The sequence below is a fragment of the Malania oleifera genome, chromosome 13, assembly GCF_029873635.1.
Source record: "Malania oleifera isolate guangnan ecotype guangnan chromosome 13, ASM2987363v1, whole genome shotgun sequence".
NCBI classification, from domain to species: Eukaryota; Viridiplantae; Streptophyta; class Magnoliopsida; order Santalales; family Ximeniaceae; genus Malania; species Malania oleifera.
The window spans coordinates 34,295,028-34,316,716 of NC_080429.1; the positions used below are offsets into that span (position 1 = coordinate 34,295,028).

The window sequence follows — 21,689 nt, forward strand, 5'->3', positions numbered from 1 at the left end:
GTCTTTCGATAGAACCATCAGCACATAGCTTGTTAGCGTAGGCCCATTTGCACCCAATAGGTTTAACTCCAGCAAGACAAGGGACAATGTCCCAAGTGTGATTGTATTGAAGAGCCTAAAGTTCGTCCTACATAGCTTGCCACCAAAACTCATAAGCAGAAGCCTGAGAATAAGACTTAGGCACAAAGGTAGTATTAAGAGTAGCCTAAAGAGCATAAGAAGAAAAACTGTACCAATCTGGAGGTCGGGAAACCCTAGTAGACCGGTGAGGCGCATGCAAGACAAGATCAGGTGGCGGTTCAAAAGAAGGAAGAGGCAGTGGGCGACGTCACTGATACAAAAAACCTGGCTTAAAACGAGAAGTAATACTAGACACGTCATCAAAAGGAGGAAGCAAAATAGAGGAATAAACATGATTAGTACGAGACGGAAAGAAATATTGATTTTCAAAAAAAAATCACATTGCGAGAAATACGGAGCTTGTTAGCATCTGCATTATAACACACAAACCCTTTATGAGCAGCAAACTTGTGACGTTCAATGGGAGGTAAGCGAACAAAACAAACGCAACCAAAAACATGCAGAGAATTATAATCAGGAGAAACACCAAACAAACGAGAATATGGAGAATCAAGATCCAAGGTAGACGAAAGCAGACGATTAATCAAATATACAGCCATAGATAAGGCTTCTACCCAAAATCTAGATGGAATAGAAATTCAATCATCAATGTACGAACAACATCTAAAAGGTGACGATTCTTACGCTCGGCAACACCATTCTATTGAGGGATGGAAAGACACGAACGCTGAGAGAGAATACCCTTCTGTTGGAGAAAAGATCGAAAAGGATGAGACATGTATTCGCCCCCAGAATCTTAGCGTAAGATCTTAATACGGGTAGAAAATTGGGTTTCTACATAGGCAACAAAAGTTTGGAAGGTTGAGAACACATCAGCTTTAGAACGAAGAAAATAGACCCATGTGAAACGACTATAATCATCAATAAATGTCACAAAATATGTGTATTGAGCATGAGAAAAAACAGGACTCATACCCCAAACATCAGAATGAATAATTTCAAAACACGTTGACGCACGGCTACCCTGTAAAGGAAAAGGTAAAGATCTGCTTTTACCAAGTGTACAAGAAGCACAATCAACATATATCGAAGAAGACGCACTTGTATTATTCAAATAACCATGTTTCATAAGATGTGTCAAAATTATAGAGTTTGGATGACCCAATTTCTTATGCCAAAATTGGCTATTATTATTAGCAATACAAAGCAATCAAGAGAAATTGAACGAGGAATGGTAAATGACTGAAGAGGGAAAGGACGTCCCACTTTAGGCCCCCTTGCTATCTCCTGTCCCAACGCTTGATCCAGCACATGAAAAGAACAATTTTCTTCTACTAATTGTCCAACCGAAATGAGATTGGCAGATAAATCAGGAGACACGAAAACATTAGTAAAGGAAGACCCTAGATTTCCAACAGCTGTAATAGGAAGAGTACTGCCATCGGCGATCGGAATATGTTGCTTACCATTATACATATGAACATCACATAAAACTACCTAACTGTCGGTCATGTGATTGGAAGCCGCATAGTCAATTAATCAAGGAGAAGTAAGAAGATTTTTCTTACCTTGGAGACCAAGAGTAGAGCGGGCTGAAATGATCATCTATTGAACTTGTTCGAGAGTAATGTTGGAAGACGGACCCAGAATAGCAGGTTGTGCAAAAGATGTAGGCACAAAATTGAACTGAACAGCAATATGAAAAGCAGGAGCGGATCGATCTTGAGGACGTACACGACAATCCTTAATGATATGACCCTCCTTGCAATAATTACAAAATTTCTTGCTGCAATGTTTTGCAATGTGCCCAATTTCCTTGCAATTATAACACTGTGGCAGAGATCTGGATCGTCCTTTGCCTTGAGCGGCATAGGCCACATTAAAAGTCTCAGAACCACCAACATCTTGAGAAAGGCTAAGCTGTGAGGCGAGACGTTGTTCTTCACGCAAGAGTTCACCCAAGCAAACCTCTAAAGATGGGACAGGTGTGCGATTGATTAACCCAACTCGTGCACTTTCAAACTTGGGTCGGAGCTTCATCAAGAATTCATCCCACTGGCTCTCGGAGTGAATCGCTTGTGGTGCTACCAAAGCTTCTTTGGGAACCTGAGAATGCACTAACCCAGAATAATTATTAAATAAATTAATAAAACCAGAATAAAATTGCTCAATGGAGAGATTCCCCTGGCGATAGTTTTCGATGTCTAACTCCAATTGAAACTTTCGAGTAGTTTTATTTTGATAATAAATTTGCCGAAGGTAATCCCACATCATCTTAGCAGTAGTGAACCCACGAAGATTGTTGACCATATGAGGTTCAACAGAGCTGAGTAGCCAAGAAGCAACTTTGGCATCCCTACTTTCCCATGAACTAAGTTCCTTGGAATCAGTTGGAGCCTAAGAAGACCCATCCAAATGACCCCATAACTCCTTCCCTTTCACAAACATTCGGAACCGAAATTCCCAACTGGCATAGTTCTTGCAATTAAGGCAAACAATAGAATTTTCTCCTGACATAATTACCACCCAAAATAATTTGGGCAGAATAGAGAAATCTCAACAGTTATTGGAATAAGAATTTCAACAGCCCAACAACACCAAAAAAATATTTTCCGATAGCCACACACCCAAACAAAATTGCTACAAACTTATAGCCATAGGAACCAGGCCTGCAATAAAGATAAAATCAGAAAGGATAAACCTAATTCACCAGAATTGCCCCTCCAAAATCTGCCGACAGCCACCAAGAATTCGTCACAATTAGAAACTGAACCTCCGAACCAGAAAACCACTTACTAGGACTTCACAAAAAAAATTCCTGACACCTTCAATAGAACTACTAAACAGCAATTAAGAACCCACAGGAAATTACCGATCTCCTAAAGAAACTGCTACTACCCAAAACTCTCTGCTGCTACCAAAAAAAAATTACCGAGAAACCAAGAAACCAAGAATTCAGCTTCAGCCAAGCTGAGAGATAACTATGAAAATAATTTGGGGCTCTGGTACCATGTCAATTTTGGTTTGAATGAATCAATTGTATATTCAATTGTGTATTCTTTACATACTCGGGTCCCTATTTAACATGTACACAGAAAATAAAATATGGAAAAACAGAAGAGAACACAACTTGTAGTTGAGATGTGTAGTTTAGCTTCGGTAGGGGGTCTCAATTTATAGTATCTGGCTTGTGGCAAGATCTCATGGTAGGTGATGGTGGCTTACCCACCATGGTTGTGATGACCCAAAAATATATATATGATTAAAGCACAATAATAATAAAATAATAAAAATGGTCATTAAGTTAATATCAATACAGAAGTGTTTTTTTGTAAGATCTTTGATTCCATGTTTGATGCCTAAGAAAGACCTTGTCTTAGCGAGTGCTCAGAGACCATTGCGGTTCAGTCGCTCCCTAGAGGTCAGCCTTGTCAAAATGGAATTTCATAGGATAAACTGGATAGACACTGTTTGTACACGTAAATAAGTACATAAAATAATATTTTGACTGACATAATTTGCAGAAATATATGATAAAATAATAATATAGGTATCCTATGCGGGGCCCACAAGACTATGTGTGATCCACATGAGTCCCGAAGTCGTGTGGAGGTTTACACAAGTCTCGAAGCTGTGTAGGGCTCATAAAATCGTATGAGGATTATTGGAGTTACGTAAGATCCATTTGAGTCTCGAAGTTGTGTAGGGCCCACAAGACCAAGTGGGGCCCACATGAGTTTTCAAAATTTAAATTTAATTCTTGTTCAAAAATAAATAATAAAATAAATAAATACTAAAAATAGTTTAAAAGTAATAACAATGATAATAATAATGATAAAAATGATAATAATGATTAAGAAAAATAATAAAATAATTAAATAATTAATTAACTAATTGATTAATTAATTAGGTAAGTAGTTAATTAAAAATTTATTTAATGGGAATGGTGGCAAGCACTCCCACATGGCCTCCATCCCCATCCCATACTCAACCCATACCTTGCCCATCCCTTGCCCATTCTTTAATTTTAAAAAAATTATAATTTCACCCATCTCCCCACACTTTTATAAATTTCATTTCTTCCCCAAAATTTTCCTATAAATAGGGAGCTCTCAACCTTCATTTTTCACAATAATTTTCTAAGGAAGAGAAAGATTAGTGAGTGAAAGAAATTGTGGTGGAGAGAGAATTTTTGGGTAAGTTCTCAATCACCCACTCTTTCCGATCTCATTTCTTAGAGATAGTTACAGTGTTCGTAAGGAAGATAAGTAAATTTTGATTATATTAGTTTTTTTTTTATTTAAAATTTATACCCGAATTTATTTTTTAAGTAAATTTCAATTATGTTAATTAGTTCCACAAAATTTCCATGAGTTTATTTTTACGCATATTTAATTATACCAGTTTTATCTTTAATATACTTGCATCTATTTTTGGGTTAAGAAATGTTCTAATCCCCTCAGGTAAATTTTCAGCATTTCTTTCTATTCAAAAATAAAATTATATATATTTTTAACACAAAAATTGTGTGGCATGAGTTTATTTCTACGTTATGAAAATATGAGTAAAGATGAGACTTCTACGATATTATTTTAAATTGCATAAATTATAATAAGATGATTTTAAAAACCCTTATGGCAACGAAAGTTCAAAGTTACAGATGCTCGATACCGCAGCTTAAAGTTTATACGAATCAGAGTGCACCCACACTGTTTACAGAGTGATTATTTATGTTAGTGGATTTCTCCTGAGTACACACCTGATTCCAGATCAGGACTTAATAAGGAAAATCTCACTTAAAGTTTACGTACGTTGTTTTAGTTTGGTCGGCCAGCCAGCTAAGTCCAGTCTTCGGACCGCACAACCCAGTCATGGGGGTAAACATGACTTACGAAAAATAGGCCTAAGGGTGGTTTTTATAATATATGTTTATACATAGTTAATTACGTGTACAAAGTTACTGATGATTTAAAGGAAAAGTGTAAGTTTACATGAAAAGGATCATTCTAGTGCTTAAATAACGATCTAAAGAAAACGTATAAGGAAAAGTATATGTATATTTATCATTAAATATTTATACAGTTTTAAAGTTAAAAGTTTAATTTAACAATTATAGTATATGATTATAAAATTTTACTGTTATAGTTGATGGTAAAAGTTTTATATAGAAATTTTTAAATTTATATTTATTCTAGAGACAGTTTTGAAGTTATAATATTAAATATTATTTTTCAAAATTTTTAAAAAGCTCATTTTGGCCACACACTAATAATAATCTTATTTACTTACTGAGCGTTGTCTCACTCCAATCATATTTTTATTTCAGATAACTCTGAAGAGCATGTTGGAAATCAGGCTTAGCAAGCATGCCGGTGGGGATAGAAAAATAAAGATTTGTTTAGAAATATTAGTATGATGTCAAATATTTATGCTTGTGTAATTTTTCTTCTTTTGAAATAAATGATTGTAATATGGATAATTAGCACTCTACTTAATAATAATTGAGTTTATTTGCTTCCGTTGTAAATCAATAGTAAAAAGTTAATATCTCAGCCCCTTCAGGGTCGGGGTGTTACAATGGTAGGTGGCGGTGGCAGTGGCGGTGGCTCACCTACCATGGTAGGTGGCCGTCATTCACCAACCGTGGCCGTCGTTCACCCTGCTGGCCGTCGTTCACCAATCGTGGCCGTCGTTCACACTTCAGGGATTTCAACATTATTACATCCTAAACAAATTCTGCCAACATACAGCACATGTAGCTGTCAATTACAGCACATGTAGCTGTCAATTCTGCTAACAAAGATGGCATTAAAAAAAATGAAGAGTGGGAAATCTATAGGACTAGATAAAATACCAATTGAGATTTGGAAATGTTTAGGGGGTAAAGGAATTATTTGGTTAACTAATCTATTCAACACTATTACAAAAACCACGAAAATGCCAGAAGAATGGAGGAAAAGTATGATAGTACCTTTGTACAAAAACAAAGGCAATATTCAAAGCTATAATAACCATCGTGGAATTAAAATTACGAGTCATACAATGAAATTATGGGAAAGGGTAATTAAACATAGCATAAGATTAGAAACGAAGATTTCAGAAAATCAATTTGGTTTTATGCCTGGGAGATCAACAACAAAAGTTATTTATCTTCTAAGAATTTTAATGGAAAAGTTCAGGAAAAAGAAGGACTTGCATATGATTTTTATTGACCTAGAGAGCTTAAGATAGAATACCTAAGGAAGTTCTTTGGTGGGTATTAGAAAAGAATGAAGTTTGCAGTAGATATACAGAGGTCATTAACGATATGTATGAGAGTAGTGACTAGCGTTAGAACTGTAGGAGGAGATTCTAGAGAGTTTTCAATCACAATAGGTGCATATCAAGGTTCTACTTTGAGTCCTTAACTTTTTTGCTTTGGTAATTGATGAACTGACTAGGAATATCCAAAATGAGATCCCTTGGTATATATTGCTTTCAAATGATATCGTGTTGATTGATGATAGCAGAAATGGGGTGGAATCTAAGCTAGAACTTTGGAGAGCCACATTAAAGTCTAAAGGATTTAGGATAAGTAGGAAAAAGACAAAATATATGAAATGTAATTTCAGTAATGCAAGGAGTAGCAATAGAGAGAAGATTAAACTCGATAATCAAGAGATTAATAACATTGATAGATTTAGATCTCTTAGATCTATTATGCAAGCTGAATGGGAAATCGAAGAAAATGTAGTACATAGAATTAAGACAGGTTGGTTAAAATGAATGAGTGTGTTAAGTGTATTGTGTGATCGTAGAATACCTTTAAAATTAAAAGGAAATTTTTATAAGACGGCTATAAGACCAGCTATGCTTTATGGTTCTGAATGTTAGGCAACTAAGAAACAACATGTACAAAAATGAAAGTTGCTGAGATGCATATGTTAAGGTGGATGAGTGGTTTAACATTAAAAGATAAAATAAAAAATGAGCATATACGCAATAATTTAGGTATAGCACCGATTGAAAACAAGATATGGGAGGGGCGGCTAAGATGGTTTGGGCATTTGAAACATGGGCCTAGTAGAGCACTTGTGAGGAGGAGTGAGTTAGTTATTGTTTCTCACATGAAAAGGGGTAGGAGTACGCCTAAAATAACTTGGAATGAGGTATTGAGGAAGGATTTAATAGCCCTTAATCTAATAGAGGAAAACACTCTAGATCAATGAATTGGCGGGAAAGGATTCATGTAGCCGACCCCACCTATTGGGACTTGAGGGTTGTTGTTGTTGTTGTTGTTGTTGTTGTACTATAATCCTAGAAAACAACCAGCAACAACAGAGAGGCAGACCAGTCGCTGGAATTTTCTGGGTGACACTGCCAGTTCGAGAACATCAAATCTACTACAGATTTTGCAAAAACAACACCAAAATCACCCAGACACTGGCGATCTACTCCCCGCTGAAATCCCATCTCCTGGCAGTGTCCCACGCGCCCTCACACACCATTCAAAGGCTGCCAGAGCTGACCCCATGCACCGGTGAGTTGAGGTACTTTCAGGCTTGGTTTTGACCTAAAATCATCCAGCAGTGATCCAATCCCTCTATTAACATGTTATTGAAGTTTTTGTTGATGCTTTTTTTCCCAAAGATCTCAACTTTTTTAATTGCTCATGTGCGGCACCCAAGGAATGGTTGTTCAATGCTTTGTGAAGCTTTTTATCAATGGTTATTGAATTTATTGGGTCTGAAATAGTGGGATTTGCTGTGTTTTTTGATTCAATGTTCTAATTCCTCCATTATCAAAATATCAAGCTGTTGGACATGTGTTTTTCTCAAAGATCCAATCTTTGTTATGACCATGCACTCATGATAATTTGTTAGTTGTTGTTCGGTGTTAGTAACAGTCATTGGTGACTTTCTTCGGGCAGTGGCAGTGCTCATAAGCTGTTTTTGTGTGAAGCAGTGGCAGTGTTATATAAGTTTGTTGGTGATTTGTCCATGGTAGTCTCAGTCGTTCACCTTTCCAAGTGTTCCAGTGCTGTGTGCTGCTTTCTTGGGGCTGCATCGAAGTTTCTTGGTGCTGTGGCAGCCTTGTATTGATTTATTTGTGACTTGTTCATGGTGGGTCACCTTGTTCGTGGTTGTTCCGATTGTTCTGGCAATTAATTTTATGATCATTGGTCTGAGTTTGTAAATGTTGGGATGGAGTTTGCAAATCCCAAAAATATGGTTCCTTCATTAGTCACTTGTTTGAGTGTAACCATACTGTGACTATATTAGAGGAGGAGTATTCATGGTTTCTACAGCATCAATTGTCTCAACAAGCATCTCATCACATTGCGTCTGTTGCCTAGAAAGATAATCCTATAGTTTGTACGTCATTTGGTATCTTTCCTACTAGTCCTTGGGTTATTGATTCTGCTGCCACGGACTATATAACAGGTGCAACCAACTTCTTTGCTGATCTACAGTATCCTAAAAATCTAGCTCAAGTTACCCTGCTGATGGGTCCACTATTGCTGTCAAGGGGATAGGAACAATAAATCCTACCCATATCTCTCTTTCTTCTGCCTTATGCATTCCTAAATCTCCTTTCAATCTCATGTTACTTAGTAAGCTTACAAAGTCACTAAATTGTTCAATCACATTCTTTCCAGATTCTGTGGTTATTCGAGATCTAAAGACAAGAAAGACAATTTGGCATAGGACGTAAAGCTCATGGACTTTACCACTTTGAGTTGCCTTCTCAACCCATTGCCTGTACATTCGCAGCTACACCACTTCAAATCCATTGTCGCCTTGGTCATTCGTCCTTGGACAAGTTGAAACAGCTAGTTCCAACATTGAGTTTTGTGTCTAATCTTGAGTGTGATTCTTGTAATTTGGGCAAGCATCATCATGTTCCCTTTGCTTCCTAGGTCAACAAACAGGTGGTTAGTCCTTTCATGCTAGTCCATTCCAATATTGGGGGTCCTAGTCGTGCCACATCAAAGTTGGGGTTTTGGTACTTTGTTACATTTGTTGATGACTATTCTAGGATGACTTGTTATATTTAATGAAAGATCATTCCGAGTTGTTTGATATCTTTTGTACCTTCTGTTCCCAAATAAAGACTCAATTTGATATGCCAATCAGGATACTCCATAGTGATAATGCTAAGAAGTACTTTAGTAGCCAATTCAATACTTATATGACTAACTCTGGTATGATCCATCAATCCTCTTGTGCCCACACTCCACAACAAAATGGAGTAGCAAAGCAGAAAAACAGACATATTCTTAAAGTCACTCATACCCTGTATCAAATGAATGCCCCAAAGTTTTTTGGAGTGATGTTGTGCCCACAACTTGCTCCCTCATCAATAAAATGTCATCCTCTGTCTTTGGCGGTAAAATCCCATATTCAGTTATCTTCCCTAAGGTTGCTTTGTTCTCCCTTCCTCCTCGTATATTTGATTGTTTTGTAACATGTGGCTGGAAAGCATATACAAAGAGAAAAACATGGAAGAAAACAGGTATCCTGTTACATTGACTGTTTGCTCTCGGTATTAAACTGTCGACAGTATGTCTAAAACCATCGACGGTTTGGCTCGGTTACTCAGCATTGGTTTTCAAATTTTGAATTGGGACGTTGGATAGGTTGGGTTTTGGAGGAAAAGCCTCCGGGAGAGTTACATATACATGTTGTATGATGTAACTCTGTGTCTTTGGGCACACGATAGTAAAATTCATTGTCAATTGCTCTCATGGATGTAGGCATTGCCGAACCACTTAATTCTTCGTGTCATTGTTTTATTGCTTTTATTATACTCGGTGTGTTTGTGGTTCTGTATATTTCACTGTCGATTGCTGCATTGTAAGATCATTTGTTTCCGCTGTGCATTCAATTTTCACAATAGATTTTGTGTCCTTTGTTCATCAGTTAACTCCACAAATGAATAAGTTGGATCCTTGTGCTATCAAATGTATTTTTCTAGGCTATTCCTATACTCCAATACGATATCGATGTTGTAGTCTTGCTTTACATTGATTCTTTGTCTCTGTTAATGTCACCTTCTTTGAGTCTACACCATACTACTCTGATCCTTGAGTTTTGTTGACCTTGATAAGTCCCTTCCTCTGCCTTGCCTTCCAAATCCAAACTTAGTATCTGTGCCCAATCCTCCTACATCTTCATCCAATTTGAGTCCTTCTCATCACTTGGATCATCCCAATTTGCAGGCATACACACAGCTACTCAAGGGGGGAGTGCCTCCTCCAGCTTCTACTACTGTGCCTCTAGTTTCCTCATCAAATGATCTTATTTCCTATGATGTTGATCCTCCTATAGTTGTTCGAAAAGGTACATGCACTTGTACTCAACATCAAATCTTTAATTTTGTTTGTTAAGATTTCTTGTCACCCTCTTGTTATGATTTCTTGTCACCCTCTTATTATTGTTTTTCTAGTACTCTGTCTTCTGTTGCTCTTCCAAAATCTATTTCTAAAGCCCTATCCCATTCTAGGTGGAGAACAGCAACGGTTGAAGAGATGCATGCACTACATGTTAATGACATTTGGGATTTGGTACCTCTTACTCCTGATAAGTCTTTGGTTGGTTGTCGCTAGGTGTACAATGTGAGAGTCAATCCAAATGGTTTTATGGCTCATTTGAAGGCCCACCTTGTTGCTAAGGGGCATACTCAAGTGAATGGTTTGGATTATTCAAACACATTCTCTCTAATCACTAAACTTGCCTCAGCAAATTTTTTCAATTCTTTAGCCACAACTTGTCATTGGCCTCTACATCATTTAGATGTGAAGAATGCTTTTCTACATTGTGATCTTCATAAGGAGGTATATATAGAGCAACCACTAGGGTTTGTTGCTCAAGAGGAGTGAGGCTTAGTATGTCAACTTAAGAAATCATTTTATGGATTAAAACAATCTCCAAGAGCATGGTTTGGCTGTTTTAGTGCTGTAGTAGTTGAGTTTGGCCGCCATCCGTGTGCATTAGATCACTCTGTATTTTATCGCCATACTCCATCTGGTAGGATTTTGCTTACTGTGTATGTGGATGACATTGTGATCACTGGTGATGATAAATGAGGCATCCAAGACCTAAAGCTTTTCCTACAAAGTAAGTTTCAAACCAAGGACTTGGGACCATGGAAGTACTTCTTGGGTACAGAAGTATCAAGATCTCATACGAAAACTATCTTGTCACAGAGGAAGTATGTTCTTGATCTTTTAGATGGGACTGGGCTATTGGGATCCAAACCTGTTGATACCCATGGATTCCAATAGTAATTTAGTGTCAAATATTGGTTATTTGTTGCCTAACCCAAGTCAGTACCAAAGACTAAGGATGTATTTGAGTGGAGTCAAGTCAATATAGTAAAATACTCGAACTTGAATAGACTCGAAAATGTTAAGCTCGAAACTCGACCCAAACTCGATCGATCTCTTAATTGTTAAACTCGAATTCAACTCGACTACAAGTTCATAAAACTCGAACTCGACTCGATTAAGCTCAACTCAGTTATAAATTAATACTAGATACATATACAAACATATATTTAATGTACATATAATATTAAATATACTTATAAAATATATATTATATAACATAAATAATTTTAAAAATAAAATTAAAAAGCTCGATTAGGCTCGAAACTCGACTTGAGTATTGTTACTGAGCTCGAACTCGACTCGATAAAATACTCAAGTAGCTCAAACTCAACTCAAACTCGAATAGAATCGAGTCGAGTCGAGCTAGGAAACGAGTTGAATCTGAGCAACTCGCAAGTAAGCTTGACTCAATTACACCCCTATCAGAGACATGTTGAAAAGTTGAATTATCTTACAGTCACTCAACTAGATATATCCTTCATGACAAGTGTTGTGAGTTAGTTTCTCGATGGACCAAGAACAAGTCACTGAGATGCAGTAATTTGCATTTTGAGATATCTCAAAGGTGCACCAAGGAGAGATCTCTTATATTAGGATTGAGGTCACACTCATATTCAGGGATATACAAATGCAAATTGGGCTGGGTCACCTTCTAACTGACGATCACAACCGAGTATTTTATCTTTGTTGGTGGTAACTTGGTGTCTTGAAAAGTAAGTAACAAACCGTGGTCGCCAGGTCAAATGCTGCGTCATAATACAAGGCTATGGCGTACACTACATGTGAACTTGTTTGGCTTAAGAACATGTTGAAAGAACTAGGTTTTTCACATTCTCAGCCTATGGAGTTGATGTGTGATAATCAAGCTACTACTCATATTGCCACCAACCCTGTCTTCCATGAGCAGATAAAGCACATTGAATTTGATTGTCATTTTATTCGAGAGAAACTTGTATAGAAGCTCATTAACACTCAAGTGAAGTCTAAGTTTTAGCTTGCTGATTTGTTCGCTAAAGCCTTGGGGGTGCTCATGTGAAATTCATTTGCAAAAAGCTAAAAGCATATAAATATATGCTCCAGGTTGAGGGGGAGCGCTAATGGTTATTTAGTCATTTAGCATTATTACTATGTGTTAGAGTTTGGTTAGTAAATAAGTGTGAGTTAGTAAGGGTATTACGGTCATTCCTATTGTACTTGACATATGTTATAAATAAAGGGAAAAACCTACCATTGAGTTTAAGTCTTCCATTTTACCCAACTATTCAACAAGACCCTAAGGCCAAATCAAACAAGCTCATTCTAGAGGCAGAACTAGGCAGACTATAGCAAAACCAAGCTACATCTCCTAAATCAACCCAATTTTTCTAACTTGCACTCACATAGTGCCTCGGATACTCCTTAAGCAAAGCACTCACCTTTCTAATTGCTTGTAGAGAACTTCAATTCAATCCCCATCCAAATGAACAAGTGAACCCAAGAACTCTCAATTCAACAAGTGTCCCTATCACTCGTAATATCCTCAAAAATCCCAAAGTGTTACACCACATGCTTGGAAAATAATTCTCCAGCCACCTCTATATGACAAGCACGTGGGGTTTCAATAAAGACTGGATAAATAGAAAATCGGTCTACCACAACAAAGATTGCAAATCCTTCACCTTTGGTAATCTCACTAAGAATCCATAAAAAAGTTCCTCCATTGCTTCTCTAGAACAAGTAGAGGTTGCAACAGCCTTGCTTCTTTCTACTTCTCCAAATTAAAACAAATTTCGACATCAACTTCCTTGTCCTCTTCCATCTAGGGCCAGTAGTATGACTATACTAACAAAAAATGTACCCTCCCTTCCTCAATGTCCAGCCCACTATGCTTCAGGCACTTACCTCAACAACTAGTTCTGAAGCCTTCTAAGCTTCTAGTGTGAGGAACCTAAACTCTGCCTATTAGCATACAATAACCCATTCTTCAACCAATAATGACTCACAATACCATCACGCACCATTGTTAGAATCTATTAAATTCAGCATCTATCTTAGGCACTCTTTGCAGCATCCCAAATCCAATCAACAAAGTTGCATTCTAACTAAGAGCTGCCACATAGACCTCCACAGCTTCTGCCTCCTTGGCTTGTGAACCCACTCAAATTGAAGTCTGCCAAGAACACTTTCCAAAAAGCTTGCATTGGAAAAGCTTCTTTTGAGTCTTAAAATAGGTATTAGCCACATTATCTGTCACCATTGTGAATCAAGTCCCAAGAGGATATGCATTTCTTCTTATGAGTGGAACCGAGTCTCAGCATCCTGCAACTTTCTTCTCCCAAATGCTATAAGGTTCCCTTCTTGGACAAGGATAGCACCAATAGCTCTATCAGAAGCATCAATACGCCCTCAAATGGTATATCATACACAAGTAATTGCAATGCAGGTATTAGGTATAGGAGATCAACCATCTTCAATTCATCAAAGGCACTCTAGCATGCCTCTAGAGGTGAGCATAATTCGGGGAAACCTGAATTAACCAATTTAAGCGACCAAAATTGGTCGGTTCGGTTCGGGTAAAAAAACTGGTTCGGTCGGTTCGGTTAAGCTTCACCAAAATTCGGTGAATCGGGTTTCGGTTCGGTGAACATGAAATATAAATTCGGTTAACCGATTAACCGATTTAATAATTAATTAAATTTCAAATATAAATTAATAGTAATGGTGTAAATTTCACTTTTATAGATTAATAGTAAAATATTTTTTTTATTAATAAAATGAATAGATGCAAAATTCGTAAAAAAAATTTATAATTATATTCTATTTTTAATAATTAGTTTTAAATAATTTCGGTTAAATTCGGTTACCCGAATTACCCGAACAAGTAATTCATTCGGGCGAGGTTTGGTTAATATCTCTTATTCAGTTGGTTCGGTTAATGGAAATGATTAACCGAAATTTTCAGTTAATTCGGTTAATTAACCGAATTTTACCGAACCGACTGTTTGCTCACCCCTACATGCCTCTGCCCACACCTATTTCTTATTCTTTTTCAGCAAATCATTCAACGAAACAAGCCATGTTGTCTCTAATACTAGGGCACCATAAGGGGCTTTAGGGGCCACATTAGGGACTTCCACAAGAGCAGTGAAGAACGTCGAATTCCCTTTTCATAACCCAGCATTCACTTGTGTGGCTGACATCAACCGACTTTACACTTGCCTACCTTCTTGCTTGGGTCCTTATACACTGCAGGAACAAGCAAAAGGCAGGTTCATTTGAAATTGAAATTCTCATAAGATGGGGTATCAACATGACCTTTGACTTTCACAAAGAACTCAATGCCTGGAGAATCAAAGTCATCCAAAGTTATGATCATCAAAATACACTATCCTTCCCACAATCTTAATGCAAGAAATGTCATAGCCATTGACCATCCCCTAAATGGGCTTTGCTACAAAGTTTACAGCCTTGACCCTTCTAACTTCTAAGGGAGCTTCAAGACAAACATTGTCACTTCCTTCTCTACAACAAAGTTATGCGATGGAGGATTGCTTGCAAACGGGCAGCATCCAAATCCACCATTTGCATCTATTTCAACCCAATAATCGTCACCAGCACATACTTAAGCCCCTTCTGAGAGAGGGGCTTCTCAAAAGTTAGAGCATTCAAACATTGCCATGGATTAACTTGTGATGGTCCCTCGACATAAAAATCCCCATCCTTTGAATTTGAGGCTATCAAAGCATTTAATTTCTCCTGCTTAGGACAGCCATAGACTTGATGAGGACCATTAAAGCTAAAGCAACTAGAATTTTGTGAAGCATGCTTTCCTTTGTTTTGATTGCTCCCGTCTACCTTGGAGTTGTCCCATTTTTCCTTTTTCCTTTCATTGTCTTCCTTGGCTTTACCTTTGTCTTTCTTTGGCTTAGCTTTGGAATTCTTGGTCTCAGAATTGATTTTGAAATCCACAATCCATCTGCTGCTACTATGGCAGTTGAGAGATCTTTCACACCATGTCTCCAAAATTCCACCAATGCCCACAATTGTAATTTAAAAGCTTGACAACAAGTTGAATAACTTGCCTTCCTCCAACATGTTCTTGATGTCCAGCCCCAAGGAACTAAACTCCTTGACATAGTCATGAATCGTGCATGTCACTCCAACCTTTTCAAGGCATCTCTTGCAACCTATGTCATGTTATATGGGAGGAATCGATCTTTCAATCCTTCTTTAGGGTCTCCCACATTTCAATTTGAGCCCTTCCTACATTAGCATTGCCCTATATTTGAGTGTGCCATCATACTTTCAGGTCACCTGCCGAATACATTAATGTAATTGCAGCCCTTTCATTCCCTAGAATATGAACAGCCTTGAAATATCATTCCATACCCCACAAGAAATTCTCCAAGCTCTTTGTACTTCGAGCCCCTTCAAAGGCTTTGGCTTGAACTCAATTATTATAAGAAACTTCACCCACACCACTTAAGGCATGGCCCTCTTTACAAGCATAAGTTCCCCATCAAAAGAACTGAGCCTTCCAACGGATTCTCTCAGGCTTGTCATATCATTCAACAAAGACGATATCTTCGTCTTTGTTGCAACCACAAATTCAAGATGCCTCTACAGCAATTCAACCAATTCCTTGATTATTCATTGCACCACACGCCAATGGAATCTGTATATGGAAAATCAAGAAAGTTTTACACTTGATCAACTACATCCCTCCAACCCAAATCTGCCATGTACAAACCATACCAATTTTCACGGGGCAGAAATTTCCCATGAATTTTCCCCTTTGTGATGGTGACAGCCACCAAGTCCCACTTAGTTCAGCCAATTTCCCATAACCAAACTCATTGGTTTGTTACCCTGCAAGTAGAGAGACAGAATAGCATGTAAGCAAAGAATCTACTAGATGCAACCAGCACGTGCCAACAAGGCACTAACCCACTCTAACTATATTTGCATGGCTAGAACATTGGTTGTCAACATGTGATGTAGGACAAGAAGCAAGACCTTGGAAAGATCCTTGCTGGAGAATAATTAAGAAAAGTAAAGTTAAGGAATCGTTGGGTTTAGTTAGTAGTTTACTATGCGTGTTTAGTTAATTAGTATAGGATTATGTGTATTTGGGGGTTGTTTGTAATATTTGTGTAAAGGGTTTGTTTGTAATTCATGAAGTTTAGGGGTACGTGTATAATTTTATGTCTTTAGGGTGTGTGAAAGTCATGCTGTAAGTTAGTTGTTGATGAATTTGAATTGAATTGAATGTGAGCTTTCCCCCTGGTATCTCCTCCCTTCCTCTTCCTTCCCTTCTTCTAATTTCTCAATGGCTGCAGAACCTTGATGCTGCCCCTGCATCATTTGGTATTAAAGCCCAATCATGATCTCCACTCTTCCATTTCAGTCCAACCATTTTCCCTTCACTCTTCTCCTCTTCTCTTCTTCTTTCCTCGTCCCCTCTGTTTTGAACCTTCTCGCTCCCTCTCTGCTGCTTCTTCTTTCTTCTCTTCTTGTTCTCTAGCTCTCTGTTCTGTTCTCTTACTCTCTGTTCTGTATTAGTCCTCCCTTCCTCTCTGTTCTGTTTTTCTCCCTTCTTCTTCTTCTTCTTCTTCTTCTTCTTCTTCCATTCTCTCCATTAATCTCTCCCTCTCTGTCTCTCATCTCATCATCTCTGTTCTGAAACTTCAGTATTAATAAAAAATAAATAATAAATAAAAAAACCCACTGAAAAGCAATTTCTGAACAAATTCCAGAATTCCTGTTTGTCCCCAAATCTCAAACACCAGTTTCCAGCAACCATCCTGCAACCACCCAAACTATCAAAGACAGAATACCCCGATGCCCCTTCCCCTATAATTTCATCGCCTTTTGATCACCAGAACAGCCTCACATGCCAGCCAAAAGGATTCCAGCTGTTAGCCCCCTTGAATCCCCAACTTCTGTTGATTTTCTTAACACATTGCCACCACCACTAGACTCATCATCCCCTAATCTCCCTTCAACTAAATTTTCATCACCGGAGCCTCTCCACCAGCAACTCATGCGGGGGCACACATCGGCAACTGCGAGTGGGATTCTGCCAGACTTCCCTCCTGCTGCCAAAATTGCGAGAAATTGGTTCCAATTATGAGCAATTGGTGTTTTCTCTTAGTATTTGATTTGCAGTATGATATTTTGGTTGAAGGGGAGCATAGGCACAACGGTAAAGTTGTCTCTATGTGACCTAGAGATCACGGGTTTGAGGCGTGGAAACAACCTCTTGCAAAAATGCATGGTAAGGCTGTGTACTATAGACCCATCGTGGTCCACCCCTTCCCTGGACCCCACATATGCAGGAACATTGTGCACCAGGCTACCCTTTTATAATATTTTGGTTCCCAATCTGAAATTGTGCAGCAAGTGCTATAATTTGCTATGAGAAGTAAGAAATTGCACTGCCAGCATCAAAAATTAGGTTTTATTGCTGCAATTTTTGAGAGTTTTGCAAGTGAATTTATTTCATTTCAGCAAGACACTCAAGATCTAAGGTGAACTGAAGAAATTTCTTGAAAATTGGGAGTCAAGTTTATGGTTTTGCATGATTAGTTTGAGAATAGTGGGCAAGTGTGTAAAGAACTTTTGGTGATATATAGTTGCAGTGCATACAAGTATAAGTCCAACAACATGGTGACAAATTATTGGATAAAGGAATGCCATTTATCATACCTTGGGCACAATTTCAAGCTTTTTCCACACCTTTCTCGAGTGTGGAGGAAATGTTTGCAAAATTTTCATTGATGGACAACACCCTATAAATATGGTTTCTATAAATGGAGTCACTCATGCAACTTCATCCAGAACCTCACCCACAGCCTTACGAGATGTCTTGGGTTGATAACACTACCTTACATGTTTATGAAAGATGTTTGGTTCCTATTCAAATGGGTGCTTACTTTGATCATGTTTGGTGTGATATCATATCAATGAAGATTGGCCATGTACCCCCTCCTGGTTCTCCTTGGTTAGATGCTTTAGCTGCAACTCAAGGACATGGGAACACATATGTCTTCCACTATAATGGGAAGAAAATCATTTTGAAGCCTGCTTTACTAACCAACCAAGACAAAAAATCAGAGGTTAGTGATCATGTCAAATTTACTCATATTGAAGACACTACAAGCAAGGCAATGGAAGTGTTTGAAAACATCCAAAGTCTTCCAGACAGTCCTATTCTTGAGTTTTTCATTCCCGATGTGTTTATGGATGCTAATTCTCAAGTCAAGTCTATGGTGTTGCCAATGGAACACAGTTTCTTGTCTCATTCAAGCACTAGCTTTCGAAGAGTCCAAGGTTGTTTCTCCCTTTTGATCCTCACACATTTCAAAATTCGAGGCCAGATTTTTTATAATTGGGGGAGAGTTGATGTAGGACAAGAAGCAAGACCTGAGAAAGATCCTTGCTGGAGAATAATTAAAAAGAGTAGGGTTAAGGAATTTTTGGTAGTTAGTAGTTTATTATGTGTGTTTAGTATTAATTAGTATAGGATTATGTGAATTTGGGGGTTGTTTGTAATATTTGTGTAAAGTAAGGGTTTGTTTGTAATTTCTGTAGTTTAGGGTTGTGTGTGTAATTTTATGTCTTTATGCTTTTTTTATAAATAGTGTGTGAAAGCCATGCTGTACGTTAGTTGTTGATGAATTTTAATTGCTCTCTTCTCCCTTCCTCTTCCTTCCTCTGTTCTAATTTCTCCATGGCTGCAGAACGTTGATGCTGCCCCTGCATCAACATGTCAACAAACTGTCCACGTCCTTCGCTAAAGCACATGACATGCAGGTCAACTCTCTGTATTGTAGATAATTTCCCTTCAATTATGCCACCTCCCACACAAAAGCATGTAGTCACATCACCTTATATTCTTTTTGACACAAACAATTTAATTGCCCACACATCCTGCTACATAACCAAACTAGCCACTGTAGCAATGTGGTCAAAGACCATGGCCCCAACCATGTCCATCTCTCACCATGTCAAGCAGCATCCATTAAGGCACCCCAACAACCATCGAGTGAGATACTATGTGCTCCCTCCTAAGCAATACAGTGCATGGTCTAAAAACCACAGGATAGACCATGACAGGCCATCTCTTGCTGCTGCCTTGGCATATGGCCTAATGGTCTACATGCCTTGGCAGTGTCAAGTGATCAAGGGGCTGACAACAGGCCAGGAACTGGGTAATAGCCTCTACTCTCTTTTTAAATATTTTCCTAGTTCATGTCCTTTTCCAATCCTTTCTCTAATTGGGCATCTCTAGCATGGTTCAATTACAATAGGTTAGTCATCATTCTTAAAACGCCATAGCGCATGCACCCCATGAATGGCTCAATGAAAATTTCCCCTTGTCTATCAAATAAGAAATTTAAGATCAGTAATAGTTACATAACAACTGCAACCACAATCAAATATATGACAAGATCATGAAGCCGACAGGCATAATGCTCGTAACCTCTCTAGCAGATGACCATTCAAAAACCTACTTTCTGAAACATCAGAAACCCTTACTACTGCAGCTTAAAATCTAGGTTATGAATTCCTCAAGTGGGGAACTGCTTTTTGTGTTCTATTGCATTTACTGCCATTGCAAGGTGGAACAGTTTATTTGGCTTCACTTAATTATCTTGTGTCAATGCTGATTCTTTAAAGCCTAATTTCTCCAACTAGTGGCATTTCAAACACTAATCACAATTATCTGATGATAACATATCTCCTTCTGTCATTTTATTTCATATAATATTTTACAAAATCATCCAAGAAAAATGTCTACCATCCATTTCAAGTGGATTAAAAAAAAAAAACCATTTTTACACTACAGCCTAGGCATCATGTAAAAATCATGTTGGAGACTTGGAGGCTTGAGAGTATTCTTTCAACATATCTTCAAGTTGAGCACAAAAATTTTATAAAAAAAAAAAAAAAATGAAAATAAATAAATGTACTAGGGGCATGCCACCTTTGCCTAGCACTTACTGGTTGACTATAAGTATTTGAAAGTATTTTCCCTTACCCTACAATTGAATAAGTATTTCCATTATGCAAGTTGAAAGAGAAATTGAAGAGGATGTAATGCATAGAGTTAAATCAGGTTGGGTAAAATGGAGAACTACTTCAAGTGTGCTTTGTGATCATAGATAGCCCTTAAATAAAAGGAAAGTTTAATATGATGGCTATAAGACCAGCTATGCTATATGGATCAAAATGTTGGGCAACTAAGAAACAACATATCAAAAAGTGAAAGTTGTCAAGATGAGAATTCTTAGATAGATGAATAGCATGACATTGAAAGATAAATTAAAAAATGAACATATTCGCAGTAAGTTAGGCATAACTCCTGTAGAAGATACGATAAGGGAGGGATGACTCGGGTGGTTTGGGCACTTGCAACGTAAGCCACATAGTGCACCAGTGAGGAAGAGTGAGTTAGTTATTGTGGAGGGTAGTAGAAGGGATAGGGTCAGACCTAAAATAACTTGGAATGAGATAGTAAGGATTTAATAGCTATGAATTCGTCAAAAGAAATTGTTCATGATCACATAAATTGACAGAAAATAATTCATGCAGCCAACCCCACCTAGTGGGACTTAAGGCTTGGTTTTGTTGTTGTTGTTGTTGTCAGCCAAAGTGCATGTGACCAGATATTATTAATAAGAAACAAGTAAAAAAAGAACTGCCAAATAATATCCACCATCTGGCTTTCTGGCTAATTAAGATAGCTAAGGAGTTAAATGGAATGATTGAAGCATTTCCATAATATCCAGAAAGGGACATTGCGGGAGAGTAGCTATAAAATTTACCAAACCACTTCCTGTATCTTTACACAACCTCGAAGCATCACGATATCGCTCTTCCTCAATTGCATTCTGCAGTTAAACAAAAAGATCATTAAGAACCAAAAGTTAAGCATGCAGGGTCCTACTTACTAGTTACTACTTACTACTAGTGTTTCAAAACTAACCTTCAACTGCAACATGATTTCAGCAACACTGTCCTTTGATGTGGCTTCCACAATAGCCATTTTTAACTTTGCAGCATCCTGGAACTCTTCCTTCTCAATTGCTTCTTCCAGTTGAAACTGAAAAGGCATAATATCAAGTAAAAATAAAATATTGCGTCACTTTTTTTTTTTGGGTGTGTATCTAGCTTTAAAGAAAATAATCCCATGAAATTAGAGTGACTTTTTTATCCAAAAAGAAAATTGTGGTCAACTCCAATTTTTTTCCTT

General features: G+C 37.7%; 1 protein-coding gene across 1 annotated transcript in view; it reads right to left on the minus strand.

Annotated features, from left to right (window-relative positions):
* LOC131146102 (protein EXECUTER 2, chloroplastic-like) overlaps nt 1–21,689 on the minus strand; it is a 37,315-nt gene that overhangs the window by 11,668 nt on the left and 3,958 nt on the right. The window contains exons 2-3 of the mRNA XM_058095431.1: nt 21,423–21,539; nt 21,262–21,327 (exon numbers count right to left, since the gene is read on the minus strand). Of these exons, the coding sequence (XP_057951414.1) occupies nt 21,262–21,327; nt 21,423–21,539 (183 nt within the window). The remainder of the gene's footprint in view (nt 1–21,261; nt 21,328–21,422; nt 21,540–21,689) is intronic.